Source organism: Uranotaenia lowii, chromosome 2, assembly GCF_029784155.1.
Source record: "Uranotaenia lowii strain MFRU-FL chromosome 2, ASM2978415v1, whole genome shotgun sequence".
NCBI classification, from domain to species: domain Eukaryota; kingdom Metazoa; phylum Arthropoda; class Insecta; order Diptera; family Culicidae; genus Uranotaenia; species Uranotaenia lowii.
The window spans coordinates 130,657,636-130,684,550 of record NC_073692.1 but is presented as its reverse complement, the minus strand read 5'-3'; the positions used below and the strand labels follow the sequence as shown (position 1 = coordinate 130,684,550).

Genomic DNA, 26,915 nt, shown 5'->3' with positions numbered 1-26,915 from the left:
GATGAAAATTAAAAATTGCAATAAACTGCTTTGCATAGCTGTGGAACATATGCTTTACACTGCACTGACTGAACGGGAGACACGCGACCTATTTCACCGAATATCGTTAGCTGACTGACGACTGCTCAAGGCACGATAGCTCAGCCGTCGTGTGTATGCGTTTAGTGAGGACGATAGAGAGAGTGAGAGAGAGAGTAACGATTCGGAATGGCCTATCGACCGAGAGAGTGTCGCGCTCGCAATTATCGGCTACACATCTTCCCCCTACACTAAAATGCTAAAACAGAAACTAAATCTTTTGGATGCAAAATCTTAAAACTGAGAATATCTAAACACTCGCATATTTGATTTTGTTTTCCAAAAACTGATAAAAACTCTTCGGGTCTTTGGGAATACAGAAAATAATTGCATTATTTGCGCTTCTTGCACCTTAATGCACTACATATTCATGGCAGATAGCCGTGATGAGCTACCTCTAACATCTGGACTGAAGTTACTCTGGAATGACTACGTATCCTCTTTTTTCAAGAGTACACACTTTCGAAACTTGTCAGTTTTTCCTTTTTGTTATCTTCTAGAATTAGCAAAGTTGATGGTGCTTAAATTCCTCTTAAAATTTGGCATTATTTTAATAAATATTTCGTCATTCGCTGTTTCAATGAAAATCGTTTACCTTCAAACATAATAGAAATCGCATCTCTGTTGACAATACCAACGTCCTTATTGATCTTAACAAATTTGTAGTCATACGTATCAGGAACAGAGACAAACTTGCCGTCTAAATGCAGCTTACTAAATCTTCTGTTTTATAAACAGCCTGCTATAGAATGCCATTGATCAACTGATTGTTCCAGTACAGTTCTAACATCAATTTTTCAATCCAATCAAACCCACTTTTTTGTACTGGGCATCCCGCTCTAGATAAATGATCTAACAAATCATAGTCCGAACGCTGATAATTTTTTTAAAGTGAACCTTCAGAACACTTTAGAATAAGTCCTCCCGATTCGATTGAAAAATTATACAAAATACCTCAGAATTGGTCCTCCCGATCCAATTGATCATAAAAAATCTGAACCACATGTATTCTCGATTCAAATAAATGCGTTTTATGTAATCAAAAATAGAACATTTTCATTGTATTGAAAACAAAACGGAAAATACATCCTAAAAATAGATCTTTCCTGCATTAATTCATGCCCAGTTTCGGACCCGACTAGACCGTAATGGTATTTAAAAGCTTCTACAAATCGAACCGTTCTCGATGACTCCGGAGCTCTGGAGTAGCAACATGCCATCTCTTTGTTCGTTCTTACTGTGATTTTTTGTGATTGCAGTTTTTTTTTTTATTTCTTCTCGATCGTGGACAATCTACAAGAAATTGAACAAATCGAACCTTCAACCTCCAGCATGAATTGGGTTCCAAACTTAGATGTCTATTCACAACTGATCTTCGAACTATCGACCCGTCAACTTTTTCTTTTGGATCTTCCGTTCCAACGATTGGTCAGATGAAGACCTTCCGTCTCACCTTTTCTGTTGGACCTCCCGTTCCAACGATTGGTCAGATGAAGACCTTCCGTCTCACCTTTTCTGTTGGACCTCCCGTTCCAACGATTGGTCAGATGAAGACCTTCCGTCTCACCTTTTCTGTTGGACCTCCCGTTCCAACGATTTGTCAGATGAAGACCTTCCGTCTCACCTTTTCTGTTGGACCTCCCGTTCCAACGATTTTTCAGATGAAGACCTTCCGTCTCACCTTTTCTGTTGGACCTCCCGTTCCAACGATTTGTCAGATGAAGACCTTCCGTCTCACCTTTTCTGTTGAACCTCCCGTTCCAACGATTGGTCAGATGAAGACCTTCTGTCTCACCTTTTCTGTTGGACCTCCCGTTCCAACGATTTGTCACATGAAGACCTCCCGTCTCACCTTTTCTGTTGGACCTTCCGTTCCAACGATTTGTCAGATGGAGACCTTCTGTCTCACCTTTTCTGTTAGACCTCCCGTTCCAACGATTTGTCAGATGAAGTCCTTTCGTCTCACCTTTTCTGTTGGACCTTCCGTTCCAACGATTTGTCAGATGAAGACCTTTCGTCTCACCTTTTCTGTTGGACCTTCCGTTCCAACGATTTGTCAGATGAAGACCTTTCGTCTCACCTTTTCTGTTGGACCTCCCGTTCCAACGATTTGTCGGATGAAGACCTTCCGTCTCACCTTTTCTGTTGGACCTCCCGTTCCAACGATTTGTCAGATGAAGACCTTCTGTCTCACCTTTTCTGTTGGACCTTCCGTTCCAACGATTTGTCAGATGAAGACCTTCCGTCTCACCTTTTCCCTTTTCAACAAACGTTATTATTATTTTATTATTTGCGTTGTTAGGAAAACCACGTTTCTGTAGAGTTCCTTATATATAATAAAATCAAGATAATTTTCTTCATATTATATGGCAGCTTGGTGAAAATTTTCAATCCTCTGGTTGGAATCAAATCTCGATTTCATGGGCTACATCATTTAAAGAAGAAACTCCAATGCAATGCTTGATTGATGTACATGAACATAAAAATGTCATCAATAAAATAATTATTAACTGAAATTTCCTCGGAAATATTAGTTTAACTTTCTCGGAAATACTGGATTCATAAACATACCTTTTTCAAATCTGTATTTTTTTGTTACCATAATTCGTTATAGTTAAAAGTAAAAACAATAAAACTCGTCCTTCGTCCGATTAAACCTTTCAACTATTTCATAACGCACTATGAAACGATTTTGTTATATAAACATTTCATTTAACTAAACAAAATACAAACGCAGTATCAGAAAATATCATCGTTTTGAAACTTGAACCCGGCGCTTCAAAACCAAATGCACGACACATCGTGCGAGAGTGTGTGTACACTAGCTTTATTTAGCGGACCAGCACGAATGTGTGCTCAAATAAAACAGACGAAGCGAAAAGCAAGAAGAAAAAGGAGCACCTGGAACGGCACACCAACACTGCATAGTTATTCCTTTCTTCCGTAAAGATTAGTAGCCTTCAAATCCAACTATTCCTGTTCTTCTGGGTGGTATTGAATGCAAATCCGGGAAAATTTCCAATATATTTATGTACTCCACCACCAACAGACAAAAAAAGCAGCAAAAAAAAGCAGCAATTTTTAAAAGAACACTCCATGTAAAGAAAAAGAAATTTGATCGCCCTCCCTCGCTCTTTTTCTTTCAAATACTATAGCAGAGTAAACAACTTACCGGAAATTAGCAAAACTTACGACACCCACTTCACTTCACTAATAAAAACTGATTGAAACACATAAGAGAGCACAAAAATCCGTGCCTCCCGTTCAGCCGGATAAAAAAAATCTCCTGGCTGGATTCGCCATTGTGGAACATATGCCATTGCCATTGTGGAACATATGCACTGACTGAACGGGAGACACGCGACCTATTTCACCGAATATCGTTAGCTGACTGACGACTGCTCAAGGCACGATAGCTCAGCCGTCGTGTGTATGCGTTTAGTGAGGACGATAGAGAGAGTGAGAGAGAGAGTAACGATTCGGAATGGCCTATCGACCGAGAGAGTGTCGCGCTCGAATTATCGGCTACACAATCAGCGATGCCACACATACCGATTTTCCGGTATTTATACCGATTTTTGAGCAAAATTTTGACCAAGAATCGGTATATACCGATTACCGATTTTTGGCAAAACATACCGATTTCATACCGATTTTTAAGATTTTAACTCAAACTTCAGTCCACTTCCTCATTCCCACTTAATTCATGCTATCCTAGTAAAGGTCCCGTAGAAAGGAGACAAAGTGCGGTAGCTGGCGTGGCGTAAGTTGATCTGTACAACTTTTAAAGTACCCTGCAAAGATTTCCACGGCTCACTTTCATAATTCGTTCAGTTGTTCGCGCTGTTTTGTGCATATGTTCTGTCAAATGATGCACTATTATAGTGCTCAAGGCTGATATTTGACCTTCTGCGACTGTCAGCAGAAGGTGGAAGTTTCTAAAGATCAATCTCAATTGACAATGCTCTTGTCTTCTGAGATGCTAACTTTTGAATTGAAAACCGTTGGAATATAATTCTTGTTCGACTTGTCGCCAGATGTGGTATGTCAAGATTTGAAGTGCAATCAGATACACGGTTTGTCATATCATCGGTAGAATCTTCAATCCTTCTCCAGCCTTCTAACAGTCAAATAATTGATATCATATGTACCTAACTGCAAAGATCGTCACGCCACGCCAGGCAAAATTGGTATTTTCAGTTTTGGAAAAACTATGTGTTAAATGTTAAATATTTTTCTTAAGAACACCTTCTTTTAGAACACGTTTCTCATTTATTTTCGTATAAGATTCTTGGGTTTTCATATGAATAATGTGTGATTTTTCAAAAAATAAATTTAATTTTCCATTGTCTGAAAAAAAATTGAAGCAACAACTCTGTCAACTTTCTGCAATCATTTCTTTTTTTAATCGCTAGAACTCATATCTAATACTAAAGGATTTGAAAGCTGAAATGGCCAGTTTGGCAAAAAAAAACATCAACCAAACGAAAAACATCAACTTGGGCCCATATTTACCTCGAACATCAAAAAGCCATTGGATTTGTAAGTGCTTACTAAATAATAATTTCCTTTAGGTTGACCTGGTTCTATTGCCTTATCGAATTTATCAAATTTACAGCCCACTTTAGCTAAACATCAATTAAAGAATCAAGTATTTACTTCATTAATATGCCTAAACCAAGTGTAACCTGAAGGTGATCGCCATGCCCTTATTTTTCTTATCAAACGGTAACTTTTAAATAAGATTTCTATTCGATTATAGTACTGGAAAGGAATACTAATTTTGGATTCTCTGCTGAATTTTCATTTGTGATTTTTACTGTTCGTCAGCAAAAGCAGATAGTTTTAAAATAATAAAAAAATGTATAAGTCGTAACAAACATAAAGTTTTGTTAAAATTTCAAAACTGTCTTTCTATGTAAACTTGCGTTACCTAGAACCAAGATAAAAAAGGAATATATGCTAAAACACACTTAGTCAGCTAGTTTAATACTAAATTTAACATTCATAAGAGTTGTTAGCTTCCATTTATATTAAAAATACGTTAGGAAGTTGAAAATGTAAGCATTCCTCAAAATACCGATTTTCATACCGATTTTTAGGATTTTCATACCGATAAAAGATTTTTTTGGGTTCCAAAATACCGATTAAAATGTGGCATCACTGTACACAATAGCCAATCAGTTTGTTGATTGAAAATTTTCGCAAAAACATGTCATGAAATCATTGAAAGCTCCAGAAAGCAAAGCCTGCTATTTAACAATACTTTTCAATAGATTCCATTTTTTTAATGTTTATAACGTTTTTCATGAAATATTTTGCTTTTTCTCATGATGGCAAAAAATAAAGCTTAAGAATAGGAAAAATCTATAACTAATGACAAACTTCATTTCAAACTTATTTGATTTTTTTGTATATGTATTCAAAAATTTCTTCTTCCATACAAATTGCCATACAAAATTGGACATGTTCATTGACTACATGCAACTAAAAAAAATTCGGATGGTCTATTAATAAGACATGTTTATTTTTGCTGAACAAATGGATATTAACATTTAACCGAAAGTCTCTTAAAATAAAAACGTTTAACTAGTAATTTTAGTAATTTCTGTGGCTAAAATGCAACAAAATGCAAATCAAAAATTAACCTTTTACATCTCGTTTTCATATGCTTGAATATGATTGTTTTGCCTCACGCGTTTCAAAATTTCATCCATCCAAACATCTAGTAAGTAAATTTTAGCTAGTAAATTTTTTTAAAATATTTTTTACCAATAAATGTATGTATGCAGCACCATGATGCGTTTTTTTAGAAAAATTTTTGGACTGAAAATATGTAAAATTTAATCCAAACTGAACAAAAATTACTGCAATTGGTGCTTCATGCTTTTTCTAAGTAGGGTGAAAATTGCATGTTTTTGTAAATTTAAAAATAACTGATGAAACCAATAATTTTTCTAACTACGTCAATTTTATGATTAAAGTTTAAAATTGTTGTATGATTCCCCAGTTGACGGTACTTTACTTTTTTATTTATAGAATTTTTTTCAAGCATTGCACCACCAATGCAATTACATCACTACAACCGGTATGAAATTGCCTTTCTTGTGCATATATTAAGTTTTGTTGCCTTAAGTTTACGTTAACACACTCAAAATGTAGTGCAAAGCTAAATTTAGGTGTATGAATTGTCTCAGAAAATGCAAATTGATAAAAAGTTCAAAAAACAGTTACCGTTAAAAACTCGTCTTAAATTTTATATTTCGTACTTCAAAAATCTAAAGATGCCAAATTGTGACAAAAAACGTCAAATTTTTAATTTTTTTTACTCTTACCGGAAAAGCTAAGGGCTGATTGCTTAAAAAGTACGGATTTTACACCACTTTTTTTTAAATTTTTTGTGGTTCTGATCTTGAAAAAAATTGAAAAAAATATTCCATGAAGCTTAGTTAGTTCATTTAGAAATGAAACAGTTACGAATTCGATTTATCGAAATACTTTCCAAGAGCAAATAAAGGTAATTGTAGTTCGTGAAAAATATTTTTTTTCTTTATTTGTAAGGCCGGCGCAAACTTTTTTCAATCATGTTATTGATCAGTTTTTCCCACGTAAATGTACTTCGTCAAACTTGTATTTTGGGTGGCTGCATCACTCTCCTTCAAATTCCGCTATTTTTGGCCCAATACTTTATTTTTGATAGAAATTAGGTAAATTCAGCTGTTTTGAAATAAACAAAACTTGATTATCAAGTGTAATCGGTGAGTTAAGATCGTAGCTCGCAATATATAGGGGAGAATGCGGATATTTGATCCCTTTTTCATATTTTCATCATATCTTTTTAGAAACATTTTACTGATCGCCGTCTTTTGCATTTTCCGACAGCATGTAATTTTATGTTTATATGCTGTAAAACTTAGATCGATACATGAACCCGTAAATGAACTAGAAGCGTTTTCGTGAGACTAAACAAAATTTTGAAAGTTTAAAGTCTGTTGCACAAAGAATCTGGTCGGATAAAATAGTGGCAGCTTGCCAGGTCCGGCCAGAACTTCACCGGACCTTTGGGGGACCGAATGAATGGCAAAACCCTCTTCTGGAGACATATTCTTCTTTGTAAACATGTCCATTCATTGTGTCCCCAGTGATGAAAATCTTAGTCTTTTTCCCACAGCTACAGATCCCTTGCCAAATCATCAACTTACGAGCAAATTTATCTGCAAAAACAAACTTGAATCTACCCGTAAATTCCCTTTACGCTTCGCAAGGTAAAATTTGTTACCGGGTATTTGTCCAAAATCTATTTTGAAATAAGTTTCGTCGTCCATCAAAATGCATCCGTTGTACTTGGTCAACACTTTCTCGTACAACTTCCTTGCCCTGGTTTTGGCAACCAGGTTTAGTTTCAGCGTTCTGTTGGGGTGTTTGCTTACATGATACGACCGCAAGCCTTCTCGCAAACAAATTCGTCGAGCTGTACTGTGGTTCGTTTTAACCTTATTGCCAAATCACGCAGGAGATTCCAGGATTATTGTGAACTGATCGAATTACCTTTGCTCGCAGCTGCCCGTCATATATTCCACTTCTACGCATGGTTTGTTTTGCTCGATCCACCGTAAGGGTCTCCTGTTAACGTTGCAGCACCGAATTTACAGTCGATTTTGGATATTTCAGGAATTTGGCGATCTTTACCCCTGACCACGTCGGTTTCTCTACGTGAGTGTGCATAATTTTCTCTCGCCTTTCGCGTTCATCGTCGATAAATTTTGACTGACTGCTTCAATCTTGATGAAAATTTCACCACTAGGTAAACAAACCAGCCGGATCAAAACACTGTCAATAGATTCGCGATGTGACAACTAGGGGCGCTGCAGTAAATGAAAAGATGCGACCAGATTCTATGTGAAACAGACTTTAAGGAGATCTTTTATTAGAGGAGACTTGATCCTTTATCAAAGGAGACTTGGCAAAAATCTTGCAAATTTTAAAAATGAAAATTCCATTGACATTTTTGGCCATATTAGTTTTTATTTTACAGTTTATAAGTGTCAGACATAAAGAATTCTAAAAGTTTTTCTTTTCACCCCTATTTTCATTGCATGCTTTAAGGCGCAATTTTCTAGTTTTTAGGTACCTAGTATTATTCCACCACTTACGCACAGAAGGATTTTGCCAGTTATCGATTTGATAATGATTAATTTTGAAGGAAACTGTGCAATTTTTTTTTTGTTTTTTATCTTTTGCATCGTAAATATCTAAAAAATTCATAAATTTCAAAGTTTGGAAAAGTAGGTCGAATAGCACTTTTTAATGGCAATAAAAAGCTGTCAAAATTGTGTGTGTCCGATAACAAGGAAATAAGCTATCATCAAAAGAAAGTGTCCCATTTCTAAATGAACTAAGCTTTAGCTTTATGTGCAGTAATCGATTAAAAAACAAAAAAGTTTTAGCGAAAAAAAGTATTTGCCGTCATTTGACTGCATGCGTGATTCGAAAACCACAAACTTAGAAAACCTATAAAAATGAAAAACTACCATTTTAAAAAACTTGTACTGTAGTTAAATTTGCGAAAGAAAAATAATATTAGGCGTAATTAAAAACCACCTCCGGTACGTTTGGTGTTAAGAAATTTTTTCATTGAAGAGGTTTGCAAATTTCATTAATCTGAGCATACCTTATACATAAAACTATAGTTTTAATGATTTTATTTGTTTCCGACATGAACTTTAATATTAAACGATTACAACTCTTTTAAAAAACTGCTTTAAAAAAATGCTGCAGCGAATTTCTTTTGTCTCATCCAGGTTACATCATCATCTGTACAAATTTGCTCTAGGTACAAGACATGTGTGTAAGGTTTGGCCTAGAACTTCTATAATAACTTTCATGGTTACAAAATATCAAATTAAAAACTTAATCTCTCTTAGGTTTTTCGTAAACTTTCTCATCTTGTTAAAAGTTTTATGAAGCAACAGCTACTTAAATCAATCAATCTCACCCGATCTTTACAAACAGGTGATCTCAACATCGTCCTCAGCCAACCGTACACATTTCCCGGTAGCGAAGACATCGTGTTCACTCCGACCGAGACCGAAACCGTCTTCGCCGATCAGAGCAACGACGACGAAGATGTGGCCGACGACCAACAAGATGGAACCGGTGCCCACGAACCGGAACGACGACGACGACCGTTGTTTTCGAATCCGAATCGCTGGGCCATCAAGCAATCTGGACCTGCTGGCAGAAATAAATATTCATCAGCCGAGCCGAGCCATCATCATCAGCAGCAGCAACAGCAGCAACGACCTGCTTGGGTTCTGCATCGATCGTGTGGCCACACTCTGGAACCGGAGATCCCGGAGGAGTCTCGGCCCGGACCCCAACAGCTACGACAAGTCTGTGTCTTATGGAATCACGTTCCAGAAGAGCTCACACTGGAACGGAGCGAACAGTCGGTTTCTTACCGATTTATAATGACGGTTGATGAAAGTGCCAAAGTTGCCCGTGATGAACTGCTTCAGGGTAAGATTGAAATTGTGTTGCGTGGAAAAAGGTAATGGAGGTAACATAATTTTTAAACTGATTTTATCCGAATCAAAATTGACACATCTCCGCGGGTCTACAATATGAGAATATTGTGTCATACCTAATCATAAGTAAATCTTTGTTCACGATGTGGAACATGGCACAAAAATTTTAATTTAATGCTGGCTGTATTGAAAAAAAAATTGTTAGGACACAACCATTAAGATACGGGAAAATAACCGTTAATGAAAATATGATATGAAGATATGAAGATAATGAAGTAGAGTTCTTATCATGAAATTCTTATTTCAGTTTCAAGCACTGTAGTCTATAGTCTATTATCTACATTCCCTAAAGGAAATTTATAGGATGACAAGTGTATCAAACAAATCAAGTTTTTTTCGTGAACATGCAAACAAAGATGTATTCTGAAAAACATCTACCTTTGAAAATTCGTTAAAAATTCTGTGTTTCGTATTTTGACTATCTAAAATGAAAAAATGTGCCAAATTACGTCAACTTTCCAATTCTCTTTTCAAATTCATCAGGTGTAACTTAAACAATTTTGATGATTCATTGATTGAAAAGTACGGTTTTAACCCCGCTTTTTTACATTTTTTGTGGTCATGATCTTGAAGGATTTCAAAAAATATATCCTCGTGTGCAACTTCAGCTTTCTTGGACATTAAGTGATTTTTTATTTGAACATTTCGTAGCTAATCTACATTTTATTTCCAAAGCATGTTTTTTTCGGAATTTTACATAGACTTCGAATAACCGAAAACTGAAGTGTTGTAAGTATATTGACTGAAAGTAATATTTGAGTTACATTACGAGGTTTCGAAAACTCCAAATTTTCAAAAGTGATAGGAAGTATTAGAGAAACATGAGATATCAAAGAAAGGAAAAAAACATAAAGGGTGATACGGTCAAAATTTGGTCAATATCTACTTGACGTATTTCTTTCAATTTTGCTTTTAAAAAACCTGAACACCCCTCATTTTGAAGGTGTGTGTGTGTAGAATGTTGCTCCTATTTTGATTTTGGAATTCACTCTTCAGTTGTCAAAATGCCGTCCAAGGAAGAAGAGCAGCGTATCAAAATTTTGCTCGCGCATCACGAAAATCCGAGCTACTCGCACGAAAAGTTGGCAAAATCGCTAAAAGTTGCCAAATCAGCCGTTACAAATGTAATTAAAGTGTTTGGGGAACGTTTGTCGACAGCCAGGAAGTCTGGATCGGGAGGGAAATGGAAAACCGGAAGTCGCTGAGACGACAAAGAGAGTTGCCGGTAGTTTCATTGCCGCAAATAAGCTGGGTGTGTCGTCTACAACCGTGCATCGAGCCAAAAAACGAGCCGGACTATCGACTTACAAAAAACGTCGGAATAAACGTCTGCTGCCTTTCCTGAAGAAACACGGTTATTCCGTAATGTTTTGGCCGGCTTTGCCATCTTGCCATTACGGTAAAATGGCCATGGAGTGGTACGCCGCCAACAACGTGCAGGTGGTTCCTAAGGACAAGAACCCTACCAACACGCCAGAGCTCCGCCCAATTGAGAAATACTGGGCTATTGTCAAGCGGAACCTAAAGAAGACCAAAAAACTGCTAAGGACGAGCAGCAGTTCAAGGCAAACTGGCTTTCTGCGGCGAAGAAGGTGGACAAGGTGGCTGTACAAAATCTGATGGCAGGGGTTAAGCGTAAGGCCCGGCAATTCGGATTTGGAAAAGCGGAAGCCTAACTGAATATTTTTCCTGAATTTTCTACTTATTAAACTTGAAAAAGAAATTTAATTTGATTTTTTAAATAAACGATTTCACTGATTTACACGCGTTTTCCCTTGACCAAATTTTGACCGTATCACCCTTTAGAGTCCAATTGTAGTCGTGCACAAGTGTTATGAATTTTAAAGGATTTTGGGTTGATTTAAATTACTGAGAGTTTAACTTGCCCTATTAATTATTATTTAACGTGTGAAGCTTGTCGTTTGCTATCAGAGATCCATCTTGAAATTAGGATATAATGTTTAACACTAAGCATTAAATTGAAAATCAAGTTTTAAGATTGTAAGAAGAGTCCACAATCAGGGCAGCGAGTTTTGAATAAATTTTGACATTTCTTTGGAATTCTAGAATATTGAAAATATCTTTTCATTGTTTACAGCACTTCGAATGGATGATGAGGAATTTCTTCGGCTCCACACCTACGTTTGGGAATCTTTTTGGAGCAAATTTGATATTCAAATCGATGACAATCCGGAGCTCCAAAGCACCGTTCGAGCCAGTATTTTTTATCTGATGAGTAATTTCAATCTAACTGGAAACGAAGCAGCTCTAGGACCCGCTTCGACTACCGGATTTGGTGGAAGCCTCAGTCCAACCGGCCTCGGTCGGGGTGGATCCAATCGGGACGATTATGAAGGTCACTCATTTTGGGACACCGAAATCTGGATGTTTCCGGTCGTTAATTTGATTGATAGTAGATTTTCGGAAGCTCTGATTGACTATAGATTTCAACGACTAGATTCTGCCAAAAAACATGCCGAAAGTGGTGGTTTTAGAGGAGCTAGGTAAGAAGATTATTTTGTAGAACTGAAAGTTATTGTTTAATTTTACATAATATTTAAAGATTTCCCTGGGAAAGTGCCGTTTCCGGAATGGAGGTCACTCAGCCGGAGTATCCGGAAGTGGCAAACTTCCAACAGCACATTACAGCCGACATCAGTTATGCTTTACGACAGTATTTTGCAGCGACTCATGACCTTTCCTGGCTGAACACCAAGGGTTGTTTCCTGGCTGCCGAAATAGCCAAATTCTGGGCCAGCCGTTTATCACACGATCCCGTTACGGATCTCTACGACATAAAAGGTCAGTCAGTTAGTGAAGTTAAAAAGCTACTCAGTAGGTAAACGATAGGCGGCCCAAAAAAAAAGAATCAGCCAAGAAGCGCCATCATCGCATCTTGTCCCGTCTTCTCCCATTTAACGTTTATTTCTTCCGCAGCGGTCATGGGACCGGATGAAGATCATGAAACTGTAACCAACAACGCGTACACAAACGTGGCTGCGGCCTATGCGCTTTATTTTGGCGAGTAAGTGCTTTTCTCATTTCTCATTCATTAAATTCCTAACTGGCACCTTCCGAAAGTACGTTTAATACTGCGAGCCATTTCCTCGGTCGGAGGGATGGTCGGAGAAAACGTAACGTTTGATAGTGTCATCGAAAAAAAGCTTCCGAAAATTGGATCCATTTGTTTGAATTAACCAGTTATATACACCTTTACGTACAGTGAGTGAAAAAAGAATAGTACCACTATGTGTTTTGCTTGTTAAAATATGAATGACTGTAATTCACCAAAGTTTTCTTCTACAGTTTGTTTTGAATTTTTTTAACGGATAAATCAAGTATAAGTTTACTTTTTCTGGACGTAGCAATTAACGTTGAGGACCAAAAATATGAATAAAGGGTGCGAAATAAGAATAGTACCACTTTTGTTTTTCAACAAAAACGAGATTATTTCTAAAAATTTACTGTGTTTAAGTGGATAATATTGCTTCTACGAATTGTTTGAATAGATAAATACATTTTAAGGAGTTTTCTAGAATTCCCAGTTTTTCAAAGGTTTTAAAAGGGGGTTAAAAGAGATGCTTTTGTAGAACTATGGAATTTTATAGTTGAGCTGTAATTCTTTTCCAAACTACTTACTTTCTTCATGAAAATGACGTGAAATGATGAAACAAACATTCTGGGTTTATTTTGAATGAAAAAAAAACAGGTTGGATTTCAAAAACCTATTTTTTTTTTCAGTAAACCACACTTTTTCCGATATGCTTCAAATGTGGCCAGAAAGATGCTACAGTTAACCATTGCCCTAACAAGGATCAACATCGCCCGGATTCGGGAAACGAGTAGGTGACATCGCAGTACCGGGGGAAAACTGTGGTTTCGCGAATAGTTACACTCCAGTAAATAAAAATGATTGTGCCTCTGAGGTCGCACATGCTTCGCGATCAGTGGAACTTCAAACGTTTGATGAAAATTCGGATTCTGATCTATCTAGTGAGGATTCATTTAAGGAAGATTGTTGCTCAGACGAAGTTCGCCCAACTGTATATTCAATTATCGAAGGGTGCAATGGAGATGCTCGCCCCTACTTGTCTGTAAAGTTTTTAGGAAAAGTTTTCTGTGGGTTGCTTGATTCGGGAGCCAACATTACTATTGCTGGTTCAGAAGAGGAAAGTCGGCTTAAACAGCTACAACTGCATGAATTCCCTTCAAACGTAGTTGTTTCCACTGCCGACGGTACAAAACATTACTCTTCAGCGTATGTCAATGTCCCCTATGAAGTACTACCCAGTATCGTAGCACCGGTTGAAAATTATGCATCAGGAACTAGATCGGACGTTAAGTATGGATGTAGTAGAAGCTTCCTCTAGTTCGTGGAATAATCCGGTAGTTTGTGTACCGTGAAAGCACCAATGGCCGCGCAGTACCAATGGCCGCGCACTTTCAACTTTAATCATTATTATCTCCAAAATTCGACAACGAAAATTTCTATGTTTCGCATTTTCTGATACCTACGCTGAGTATCTTTCACTTACCATACTAGAAATAAATTTATTCTGCTTTTTGAGGTCAGGAAAAAATAAAAACAAACATCGTTTTTGCCGGATGCCATTTTGTCTGTTGTCCTTAGCAAGTGAGCTATGCGGGTCCCTTTTTGTAATTCAGTTTTTTGTGTTGATTTAGAGAACCTTGGCAAAAATTTTCGAACGTAACTTATTTGTGGCTGTATAATGAATCAATTGTGAAAAAAAGTGAACAGTTTGAAGGTTCTGTTGCGGAAAAAATGACAATTTTGTTGTGCACGGCCATTAGTACACTTGATTTTTGAATGTTTCTATTGCCGCGCACGGAAAGTGTTTCTATATTTATCAGCAGTTAAACGTAGAGAAGTTTTTCGAAAGTTCACAAAGGTTGCATAAGATTCACAGGCAAGTTTACCAATCAATGTTTTCCATCATATAACCGGCTGAAATAACACATTTTTTAGAAACAATATCAGAAGAAACGATTGTCTAATGAAAATGGCTACAAAGTGTTGGAAATTTGAGGTTAGATAGCAATTTGGATGTGTTTAGTTTTTGTTGGTCAATTTCACCGTGGATTTTCAGACAGCTCGCCGAATGTGTGATGATTTATCGAAATCGGGACCGAAAACAATGTTCCAAAACATCTTCCGGCAAAATAATGCTCTGTAAAAATGGCGTCTCATATACTAATTCAGGACCAGACTAGTTTCACAAACAATGATGACAAATCGGTGTTTGATGTGTGAATCAGAAAAAGCCTTACCTGAGAATATTCACAAAGAGCCTGAGAGCCATGTAAAAATCATTTTAAACTGTTTGGATACCTTATTTACTGTAGAAACCTTAATTAATACGTGCGCGGCCATTGGTACACTTGTGAGCGGCGATTGGAACACGCAACATATGTGTGCGCGGCTATTGGTACACCGACACTTATTACAAAATCCGGTTTTTTGTGGCGTTGCAATGAAAAATTTCTCGCTTTTAAATTTTTCCCTTAAAGTACGTAAGTTTTACTACATGTCAGTGCTTTCCTTTCCAGAATCGCACAAAACATAATTTTTGTACGGCACAAAGAACATGCATCATAGCTTAAATGCGCGGCCATTGGTGCTTTCACGGTACCAAAGAAGAACGGGAAGGTGCGCCTCTGCCTTGATTCGCGAAAACTGAATGAGGTTACCAAGAAAAATGCCTATCCGTTACAATTCATAGACGATATATTCAATAAGATTGAGGAAACGCGGTACCTCAGCACTATCGACCTTAGCGACAGTTTTTGGCAAATTCCTTTAAAAAATTCGGATCGATGTAAAACCGCTTTCACGGTGCCTGGACGAGGGCTCTTTCACCTTAAGGTTATGCCATTTGGTTTGACAAACGCCCCAGCAACAATGAGCAGAGCTTTTTCCCAGATATTAGGTTTTGATGTATAACCCAAGGTGTGGACATTCTTAGACGATTTTCTCATTGCAACATCTACTTTTGAAGAACATATTTTGATGCTAGAGCAAGTCGGTGCGCGTTTGGATGCAAGCGGTATCACGATGAATCGTGAAAAGTCGGCATTTTGTGTGCCTAGTGTTCACTACCTTGGTTCTGATTTGAGTGAGGATGGTGTACATATAGACTCTGACAAAGTATCCGTTATTGTAAATTATACAGTTCCTCGATCAATTACCGAAGTGCGTCGTTTTTTAGGCATGGCTGGATACTACCGTCGTTACATTTCAGATTATTCTAACATCTGCTCTCCTCTTACTGACATTATAAAGAAAAACCAAAAACTCTGCTGGACAGTAAAAGCGGATGAGGCATTTACCCAGTTAAAATCTGCGTTAGTTTCTTCAGCCGCTTTGTCTATTCCAGATTATACCAAACCTTTTCAAAAAGAGTGTGATGCTAGTGGATTTGCTATCGGGCGGTCCTGTATCAAGGTGAAGGTGCACACGAAAGAGTAATAGCCTTTATGAGCAAGAAATTCACAGGTTCGCGAAAGAACTATAGTGCTTCAGAAAAAGAGTGTTTGGCCGTCATAAAGGCAATTGAACAATTTAAGCATTAAGTCGAGGGGTCGCACTTTACCGTATGTACCGACCATAAGGCTTTAACATGCCTCAAGAACCTCAAAGATCCTTACGGTAGGTTGGCAAGATGAGCTTTACGGTTAGCGGCGTTTGATTTCGATGTGGTTTATAAGCAGGGGTCACAAAATGCGGTTCCAGATGCTTTATCGAGAATTCAGGAAAATATACAGGGTGACAAAAAAGTCCTGTCACACTTTTTTGGGGTCACCTGTAGCGCAGACACCAGATACCCAGACTGACCACTGAAGGCTGATTTTGGCGCTTGTTCCGCAGCGCTATCTACGGGTTATCGTGAAACTAACGGCCATATACACAAAAGGAAAAATCTCGATATATCACACACACATTTGCATTGCGCTATTTGTTTTTTTACATCTAGCGATGAACACGCTCGTTTTTGATTACCTGCTTTTGATAGAAAAAAATAACACGATATATTTCGAGAACCACTAAAGAACCGTTTTTGAATTGGAGCGCATTAACCAAATGTGGTTAGAATTCAACCATAAAGCTTATAAAAAATACATCGACTTCGACAGAAATGAAAATTGAATGAAAACTTGAGATTATCTGCTCCACTTCCTTATTGCGTTGTGGTTGAAAAATAACCATTTTATGACATCTTTGGCTTCATTTGTGAAGATCACTTTCAACTGCAAGATTTCGTTAACCCCGAAACCACCGTCAAGGGTAAGTTCAAGTTTCCCGAGTAGAAAAATATTGTGACAACCCAATTATTTGTAAATAGTTATAAAACGATCTAGGACTTAGTGAGAAAACGACAAATGACATCGTACTGTTTAGAACTGTTAAATCAGTTGAATGGACGAGATTCTTTAAAAATTTTGTTGAACAATCTGTTTCAGTTAGAGTTTCTCAAAATCCTTCACCTAGCCGAATTGCCGCATTTATAGAGGTTTACAAAAACTGAATAGAACAAATGTAGAGGTAATATTTACAAAATTTGTAATGCTATTAAGCCCATTAAGTCATCATCTACAACAAAAAAAAACCATTTTTGAATTAGAGCGCATTAACCAAATTTGGTTAGAATTCAACCATAAAGCTTATAAAAAAATCGACTTCGGCAGAATCGTTTAAGATCTTAACAAAACGTTAGAATTATATTCGTAATTTATGTTACATTGATGGTATGTTTGACATTAGGAAACACACTTTAAACGATGTGTGAAGAAACTTATATCACAATTTTGATCAATAAAAATAAATTCAATTAATCCTCTTGCAATATTGCACGACGGTTTAATGTTTGAGTTCATTGGTAAACTTTTGGCATTTCTAGTTTTTTTTTTTGCCATAATTTACGACTAAAACAATGATTTTTCAACGATTTCAGGATGAGTATTTGCTTGACATCATGTAAAATCAAGAAAAAAATAGAAAGGCACCCGTTCGGACCATCCCAAAAAATCAGATCTAGAAGCAGCAAAAGTCAATAAAAAGCGTTTTCACGGTGAAACAATATTGCAGGTCATTAAAAGGCAACCGGGAAAAAAGCTAAGTTTTTAAAAAAGAATTGTAATTGTATTGTCATATAAAAATTGTATTGTAATACAATACCGAAACCAAACAAAATTATTGTTTTATTTATACACACTACCAATTTTTTTTGTTGTAAAATTACATCATATATGTAAAGAAAAAGAAGCATCACATATGCCGGAAGAGCCGGATCCAGAATTAACTACCAGTTGCGCTAAAGATACCATCCACTTTCCGGTGACATTTTTCACAACGAAAAAAATGATCAATTTAACAAATTATGTCCTATAAAAGTTTTTTTTTCCATTAGTTTGACCAACTTTTCATCGAACGTTTTCCTGAAAAAAAAGGAAAAAAAAGTTTTGAACGTTTTGAATTCATATATAAACATATCAGGTATACTCAGTTTGATAAAAATTGAAAACACTTTCTTAGAATTGAAAAAAAAAAGTTTTCATAATAATCATTTTCAAGAAACAAAATTTCCCAGCATGTCAAAAGATATTCGTTTTACAATAATCATTGTATATCATTGTAAATCTACGACTTACACCGTCTTCTGGGTAAGTTCCCGAGCCTTAGCCTTCTTTGCGATGCGGGCCATAATCTTCGGTTCGAGCAGACCACCTCCCCAGCAGACATGCGTAAACCAGAGATGTTAAAATCGCGAGTCTACATACTCGCACTTTGCCCTTCTTTGCAGAACGATTTTATTTCGTTAAACTCAATCTGCAATGATGCTATCTAAAGTTCAACTCGGAAAGCATCAGGAAGTAAGCTTCGGGTAAACTCGGCAGGAGTAAACAGCAATCGGGGGAGAAACATCAGCGAAGCAAACGAACAGTTCAGCGAATTAAAGAAAAAATCGTTTTCGTTCGGCAGCCGAACACATCAATCGGACAACGCATGGGGGCGTGGCTAAAAGTGATAGATACAAGGGAACGGGAAACGAGCGAGAGAAGGGTGCGAGGAATGTTAACTCGGTCCGTCGGGCAACGATCGCTCGTGAGCATTCGTGTACGGTAAGCTTCGTTCTGTTGTTTCATTGGTGTGATTTTATTCCTGCGAGGAGGGGAAAACATCAACTCGGAACTGTTCTCTTTGTTTTGTGTGCAATCACGTCATGATTGGAACGAAGATAAAATCAATCTGCACACAACAAGTTAAACTCGGAAAAAATCAGCCGAATGATTCTTTCCGAGGCGAGTTTAAACACCGCTGGCGTAAACTCGCTTCAGAAAAAATCGTTCTGCTGATTTCTTCCGAGTTTAACGCGTTATGTGCAGATTGATTTTATCTTCGTTCCAATTTTTACGTCAATGCACACAAAACGAAGAGTACAGTTCTGCATTGATGCTTTCGAAGCATCGCAGGAATAAAATCACACAACGAAACAACAGAACGAAGCTTACCGAACACAAAATGCGCACGAACGATCGTGGCCCGACAACCGAGCGAACAGTACCTCGCACCACCCTCTCGCTCATTTCCCGTTCCCTTGGCCCTACCACTTTTAGCCACGCCCCGCTGCGTTGTCCGATTGATGTGTTCGGCTGCCGAACGAACACGAGTTTGAATTTTGGATCCGCAGAACCAGCGTTGCCAGATTGAAAACCGCTCAAGTCCGTAGATTTGACGAAAATCGAAAAACGTACTGATTTCGGCAAATTAAAACTTGATGACCTTTTTTTTCTTTTTTTGGTCGTCAGGTAGAATTTTCATTTATCCGCAGAATCCCTTGAATTTATGCGATTATCCGTAGAAAATCCGTAGGAAATGCTGAAAATCCGTAGATTTCGAACATCGATCCGTAGCTCCGTAGAAATGCTGAAAATCCGTAGAACTACGGAGAAATCCGTAGATCTGGCAAGGCTGCGCAGAACTGTACGTTCGTTTTGCTGATGTTTCCTTTGATTGCAGTAAACTCGACCGAGTTCATCCGAAGCTCTATTACTGATGCTTCCCGAGTTGAACCTACCGATAGCATCATTGCAGTTTGAGTTTAACGAAATAGAATCGATCTGCAAATAAGGCTATGTGCGAGTATGAAGACTCACGATTTTAACATGCCTGCTCCCCAGCACTTGCGAATCTCCTGGTAGCGATCGTTGAAGTTGGTCTTGATGTTTTCAGCCAGCTAGGATAGATTGGCGCGGCCGGAGTTGTCCACCTGGGTCAGAGCAACACAGGTGCAGGTCTTACGGAACACCAATGTTCCCAGTCGGGACTTGCCCTTGATGATGCAGTACGGGATACCCATCTTACTGTATAGAGCCGGCAGGTAGATGACCAGCTCAATGTGGTCAACATCGTGAGCGATCACAACCAGCTAAGCCTTCTTCTGTTCGACTAGTTTGACGATGGTGTTGGCGCCCTGCCGGAGGTTCCTCCTTGCCAACGGCCTTGGCCTCAGCCTTAGCTTTCAATCGTTGGATCTTGGCGATCGGGTTTGCCGGGCGGTACTTCTCCAATAGACCGAACAGCAGTTGGGCCGTGTGTTTGTCCAGAGCCTGCGAGAACTGATGGTGATGGTGATTATATCACCTGAAAACGTCGACGATAAACAACACTGACAAAGTGTTGTACACGTTTTCATAATTTTTCTTGGTCAAATTTTGACTCATTTATTGAATATCGCACGTGTAATTGATTTTATCAATGGGTATAAAAAAACGAACGTGAACTCGCCACATCAAAATCAAAACATAGAACGAATTCACTCACACAGGCATACGCTATTTGACATTTCATGCAACGACAAGAAAATAAAAATGACCTTCGTTTGCATCAAGATAGCAATGTTCTTTTATTATTCAAAATTAATTATGGCTGTGTGGAAAAGTATTGAATTCGAAAAATAATACAGTGAAATTATTGCTTATTTATTGAAATGAACCTCATTCAAAATTATAATTTTTAGAAGAATGGATTCATTTTGTATACTAATTACTTTCGGACTATGGTTTAAACAAAACTTTAAATCGAAGAATTTTGCTAAATGTCAAAGGTGAAATATTTTTGGAAACAAAGAGAAATAGATTTGAAACAGACATTTTTAAATGTCTCAAATGCAGTGGATATTTTCCCTCGTTTTTCAAAAATTTCTTTTAGAAAAAAGTTGAACGGATAAAGATGGACAAAATAGTCTAAAAAATTAGGCTTTTTAGGTTAATTTTCCCCTTGTCCAGAATTATGCTTAAAAGGTGTCTGAGGTTATATTTCTCGCGTGAGCTTCCATTACGTCGTATGAAACAAAATGTAAACAAACAGTTTTATTACGAAAATTACAAAAGCTGACATTAACTAGTCGCAATTTCTTTCCATTTAGAATCATTATAGCCTGGACAACATATCATATATGTGAGATACAAATTTTCAAGTTGTTTTGATAAGTTTTGCGGCAGTTTTCTGTGAATTCTTAAGAAGTTTCATACGACGTAACACTGACGTGAAACAACCAGCATTATATCACGAACACTACCCGCAGCAGATAGGATTAAAGAGCTGGCCAATACATTCGTCACATTTTTTTATTCTACTTCAATTTTCAAATTGTCTAAAAAAGTTCTAATCAATCCAACGATAATGTCAATAACTTATTTCACTCCTCAAACCTATCTAGGTATGAGCCAAAAATTAAATTGGAATTCAATTTTTTCATGGATATTATATTACATATTATGTAGTTTTCCTTTTTTTTTGTCGTAGTAAACTATAAATCAACCAGATTAAGACGAACAATTCAGAACTCAATGAATTATTTCATGCGGACATTATAAATTTCAAACTGTCACTCAGCCGGATAAATTTAGAAATCAAAACCTAATCCCAAAATAATTGGCTCTCAACTAAAGACATAATGTTTGTATTTCTTTTTCATCTAAATCGATCAACGGTCATTGTTTAAACAACATTCATTTTTAATCATGATACAGTAAATTAAAAAAAAAGAATTCAACATTAAAGACAAAAACCAAAAAAAATATTTCAGAACGATCTTCAAACACTAATATGTGATTCAATGAAACCAGTTTTCATTTGGCTTGTTAATTATCAAGTGCATTTTTTTTTTCTTGATGATGCACAATGGTTTCACGATGCCCCGATAGATGGCGTATGGTTTTGGGCGATTTGTAGTTGTATGGGCTCAACCGCCACTGATCAGTCTGGGTATCTGGTGTCTGCGCCTGTAGCCTATACGTTGTATCTCTCTGGTGTCATCTATATGTCAAATGAAAGGGCTAACTTTGCTGCTCACAGTGGCAGAGCTCCGTTTCTGTGCAGTTTGTGTACATTAAGTTGTGAGTGGCAGAGTTGAGAGCAGCTGTTATCGCTGAATATGTGAGAGGGTATAAATCCGGACACATATTCAACATATTCAAACACCTAAAATCGCTCGTAATCAACAGGAAATTCGTGTACCAGACCATAAATCGATCCTAGAGACCAGAGGTACCGAGGTCAAGACACGATTGTACCTTCAGCCAATCGGGAGGAGCTTATTGGAAAATTCCACGGCGGTTCTTTTGGATGTCATCTGGGCATAAGAAAAACTAACCATAAACTCTGGCAAAACTTCTATTGGCCAGGTCTTTCGCAAGATGTAAAGAGGTTTATCCGAACATGTGACTCCTTCAAGATGTCGAAACCAACCAACCGGCGTGATTTTGCGCCTATGGGAATCCAAAAGCCCTCGGGGTGGGGAGTAGGCGTTGGCTCGATTGCAACGCACGCGTTTTTTTTCGTCCGCGGAAATATATTTATAAAATTTATTCTTTCTTTCGAAGTTTTAGTGGAACTCCGAATAAAGGGTGCCATCTTACGGATCTAGAATTAGAATGCATCGTGGCGGGAAACTTTTAGTGAAAAAACTAAGTTAGGAGTTTTGGAGGAAGTTTGAAAATGAAATTTGAAAGCAGAATATGAAATGCTGTTTACGAGAAGAATTTTTTGAAATTTGTGCTTAAAAATTTTGTTATATTGTTCGCGTTAGAAAAAACTTAAGTGCTATCAATTCTATAACTACGGAAAGTGAAGGAAAGGAAGTTAAAACGCTGGGACACTTAATTACCAAGCATTTACCACATTTTTTCTCAAACACCCAAGACGATGGGGCTCAGGCTACGCCCTCCGGATTCCACCAGAACTGCTATTTAGTTTGCGGAACAAAAACTCTACAGACGGCTAGTGTACCAGATAGTGTCGGAAATCCCAAGATAAGTACCTTAATTTTGAATCTTAGACTTACTACAGAAAAGAAAATTTATTATTAAAAATCCGTAGTTTACAAATTAAGACATTTTTCAGCATCAATTTTCTTGCTAGAATGAAATATTTCAGTTGGTAAACTTTACTTCACATACGAACATAACATTCCCTGCAATCTTGTACGCAACCTGAGTTTTGATACAAGCTTTTGCAGCCCTTCAGGCGTTTAAAATGGCTTGAAAAAAAACCGGGAGATTTACATTTCAAATTTAAACGATTTATGCTAATCAAAATTGTGGTGTTTTTTTTTTCATTTTATTTGTGTCTGTTCATAAAAGCCGTATCACTGTTTTCTCTCATTACACACTAAGGTATCAGTCTCAATTTTTCCTGCTAGCAAGAAATATTTCATCAGGTGAACTTTACTTCTCATTTGCTTCTTGCAAAATTGTACACAACCTGAATTCTTGTGGAATCTTTTGTAGCTCTTCAGGCGTTTAAATAGTGTTGGAAATGCCATGCAAAAAAAATTGGAATAATCCAATTCAAATTTGAACGTTTTACGCTAGCCTAGTTTGTAGTTTTTTTTTGTTTTTTTTTTATTTTTTGTTAAATTTATATATATTTTTTTTGTTATTTTTTCTTATTCGCATCACTTTCTTTACTGCATTATACAATCAAAATTACACAATAAAGTATCAGTTTTAAACCCACTTAAGAGTTGATAAATTAAGTATATATTTTAATTGTTGATTAGTGATAAATATTAAGAAAATTAGCATCGATAAGAAAAAAAGAATATTTTATGGAAAAAGACGCTTATATATTTTTTGGCATTAGCATGTCATGAGAAAAAAAATTACATATTAAAACCAAATACATAGTCAATTAAGCTTGACAGCTATTTGTTAAATTTGATTAAGAGTCTGCGAATCACACAATAAATGCTTGTTTCAGGTCTCATCATATACTCTTGTTCTTTAAAAAGATAGCTTTCATTTTTTATGTTAACTACCCGCCGTGTTTAATCCACGATTTTCATTTTATCATATTAATGTGTTAAAAACTGAAGTATGAAATTTATGTGTTGATTTTTAGATATTTTTAATATTCTTTTGAAAAATTAAGAAACAATTTTCATTCCAGGACTATTTCAAATTTTCTCAAATAATCCAATTATTTATCTTTATTTTCAACAAAGTTGTCGTTGTTGTCTGTTTATTACCGTTATTTTCTTGTTTTTCTATATATTTGGCTTTCAATCTTGTATTATGTGTATATTGTTTATTTATTCTTTAAATAAATAATTCATAAACGACATGGTAAAACATGAACATTTAACATTCCATACAGTTAGTGTCGGAGCTAGGATGGACTTCGCAATCAATACTTTATTTTCAACTATTTTCAAAATAATCAACGATATTATTATTACAGGTCTGATCAGCACTCACGTATTTTCTTCGTAAATTATTCTTTCAATACCTTTTCTTATCTTAAGATCAATCAATAACAGAATGAAAATCATCAATGAATAAAACCATAAACTAAATACGTGTCTATCTTTTATTGGACATATTAGGGTGCCAATTCTATATAGTTAGACAATTATATTTAATTTGTATCTGGATATGTCAACAATAAAAGGTGGAAAGTCTAATCATAATTACATGACCCAATTGGTCTTGCAGCTATGATTGGGCGAGGCTTATTGGCAATGAAAGTAGCCTCGGGATGTGCAGTTGCCATTCTGAAATGGGTTACTTGAATTTCAATAGAGCTAACACCACCAGCACCCGCGATTGGACAATGTTAATCAAATAGATTAACATTGGCTCTTTTGCATAACATACCTGCCAGCTCAGGGGGTCGTTGGATGGATCATACATACATACATACATGGGAATCCAAAAGCCCTCGGATTACCCGTTTTAGGTTATTTCGTTAGACTATGTCACCCATTTTCCACGTTCTAAGTCGGTCAATGGTTAGTCAATTTCTTTTAATTGTTGGCGCTTAAGTGCTAGAAGTTAGAGTACGCAATAAGTGCTTATAACTTATTCTTTGGTTGAGATCATTAGGTACATTATTAAAGGTTAATCGTCTTTTTTGGTGTATTTGCTTATCGAAATACCCGGATAAGAAGACCACGACAAACTAAGTCCGATTAGCGGAGATCTGAGCAACAGCTTTTGTTTTTCTATTTCGCGGAAGGTGTAGAAACATGCAACTTTTTATGTTATTCTAATTCTGCTGACAAAATGTTATTTATTAGGCGATCAATCAAGCCAGCTAGGTACGTTAGCGGTGTTCAAAATTCTGTCGAGTTAGAACTGCCGACTGATAGTATTGTCAATTGTATGAATTTTTAAAACTGTTGAGAGAATCTGATTTTACAGACAGATTGCACCTATTTAGACCCCCGTGCAAATAATTTGCGCGCAGTAAAATCTGCTCACAGACCTTGACTTTTGGCCGGTGGACCCATCGCTTGATCCCTAATATCGGATCCTGGATGGATCGAAGACATGGTGAGGTGGACTTTTGCATGACACAGTTCCTGACTGGTCACGGATGTTTCATGCAGTACCACCATCGGTTTGGACACGTGGCTTCGTCATCCTGTCTAACCTGCGGAGACATAGAAGAGACACCACGGCACGTAGTGTTCAACTGTCCAAGGTTCGAAGAGGTACGTGCTAACATGCTTGCCGTCTGCGGACCAGACACGACAGCCGACAACATCGTGCGAGTAAAACGCGCTTCCTACGAGGGAAGCTGCGGAGATAAGACTATACCTTCTTCGCATTTGAACTCGTAGGGGGAAGAGTATTTACGGAGGATAAGCTGCTCTCGATCGGCACACGGACGGGCAAAAAGGAGAGTGCCTCGAGCCAAGCCAGGCGGAGCCAAGATCCCAAGTCGTTAGAGGAGAGGTCATTGGTCTCTTGCAGTGGTCTCGAACAGAGGCAGAGCGCACGATTTTCGTGGGAACCAAGCTAGTCTCGAGTTGCGAGTAAAGGCCGGATCTCAAGTCGTTAGAGGAGAGGTCCTTAGTCTTGAATCGTAACAAGAGTCAGGGTATATATGCTGGAGTTTGACTCGAACTGGAGTTTGCCGATGAGCGCTTAAGCGCGGACTTGGTCTCCCATCTCGGGTATAGCCTTCGTTGCAGGTCCGGGTGGGAATATGGCCAGAGGCCCCAGGTGTACTTTATGGCGTAGAGGTACTAAGTATCATGAGTCGTCCAATTGCATCCATGGACACAGAGTAGCATACTGGGGGGACTCGGTCGCTCGCCGTGCCTTGGAATGCAATCCGTAAAAAGGATTTACCACCTGGGTGATCAACTAATAAAAAAAACATCGATATTCTTTACATCTTTGGATAAAATTGAATTAAAAATATCTGCGACTGGTGTGTCAGTAAAAATTGTCAGTGAATCCATAATTTTCTGGCTATTTTTTCAGTAATTCGAAAAACGCCCGAATAATGCATGATTTATTTGTTCCACTTACATTCTTGTACCCGAATGTACAAAATACATTCTGTTTTCTGTTCGTTTTTTTTTCATTTGTTGATCGGTCAATTTTCGTTATTAAACTCCTTGGTTCGCATTTCATAATAATTTTTGCCAAAACAATAACGATGACGCCGTTTGGAAATGTGATTCGAAAATCAGAAGCGAGCAACGGCTGATTTGAAAAACTGACACGGGTTGTCTATGTGTGCGTCAGTGCGAAAATATTTCTGCGTGGAAATAATTTGCACAGGAGTCTAAATAGGTGCAATTTCCACAATAGGTTTGACTTAAAATGATGTTAAGAAATTTTGTAACAAGAATGTTTACTTCTAGATCTGAAGTTTGTAAAATACATACTTTCGGAACCAGTTCGGACGGACTTTTAATTTGACACGCGCTAACA

At 37.3% G+C, this 26,915-nt stretch overlaps 1 protein-coding gene across 8 annotated transcripts in view; it reads left to right on the top strand.

Annotated features, from left to right (window-relative positions):
• Positions 1 to 26,915, top strand: part of LOC129743766 (protein-glucosylgalactosylhydroxylysine glucosidase-like) — a 118,120-nt gene that overhangs the window by 77,603 nt on the left and 13,602 nt on the right. For all 8 annotated transcript variants that reach the window (XM_055735913.1, XM_055735914.1, XM_055735915.1 and 5 more), the window contains 4 exons: positions 9,091 to 9,597; positions 11,764 to 12,169; positions 12,229 to 12,467; positions 12,603 to 12,690. In XM_055735913.1, coding sequence (XP_055591888.1) covers positions 9,091 to 9,597; positions 11,764 to 12,169; positions 12,229 to 12,467; positions 12,603 to 12,690 — 1,240 coding nt within the window. The remainder of the gene's footprint in view (positions 1 to 9,090; positions 9,598 to 11,763; positions 12,170 to 12,228; positions 12,468 to 12,602; positions 12,691 to 26,915) is intronic.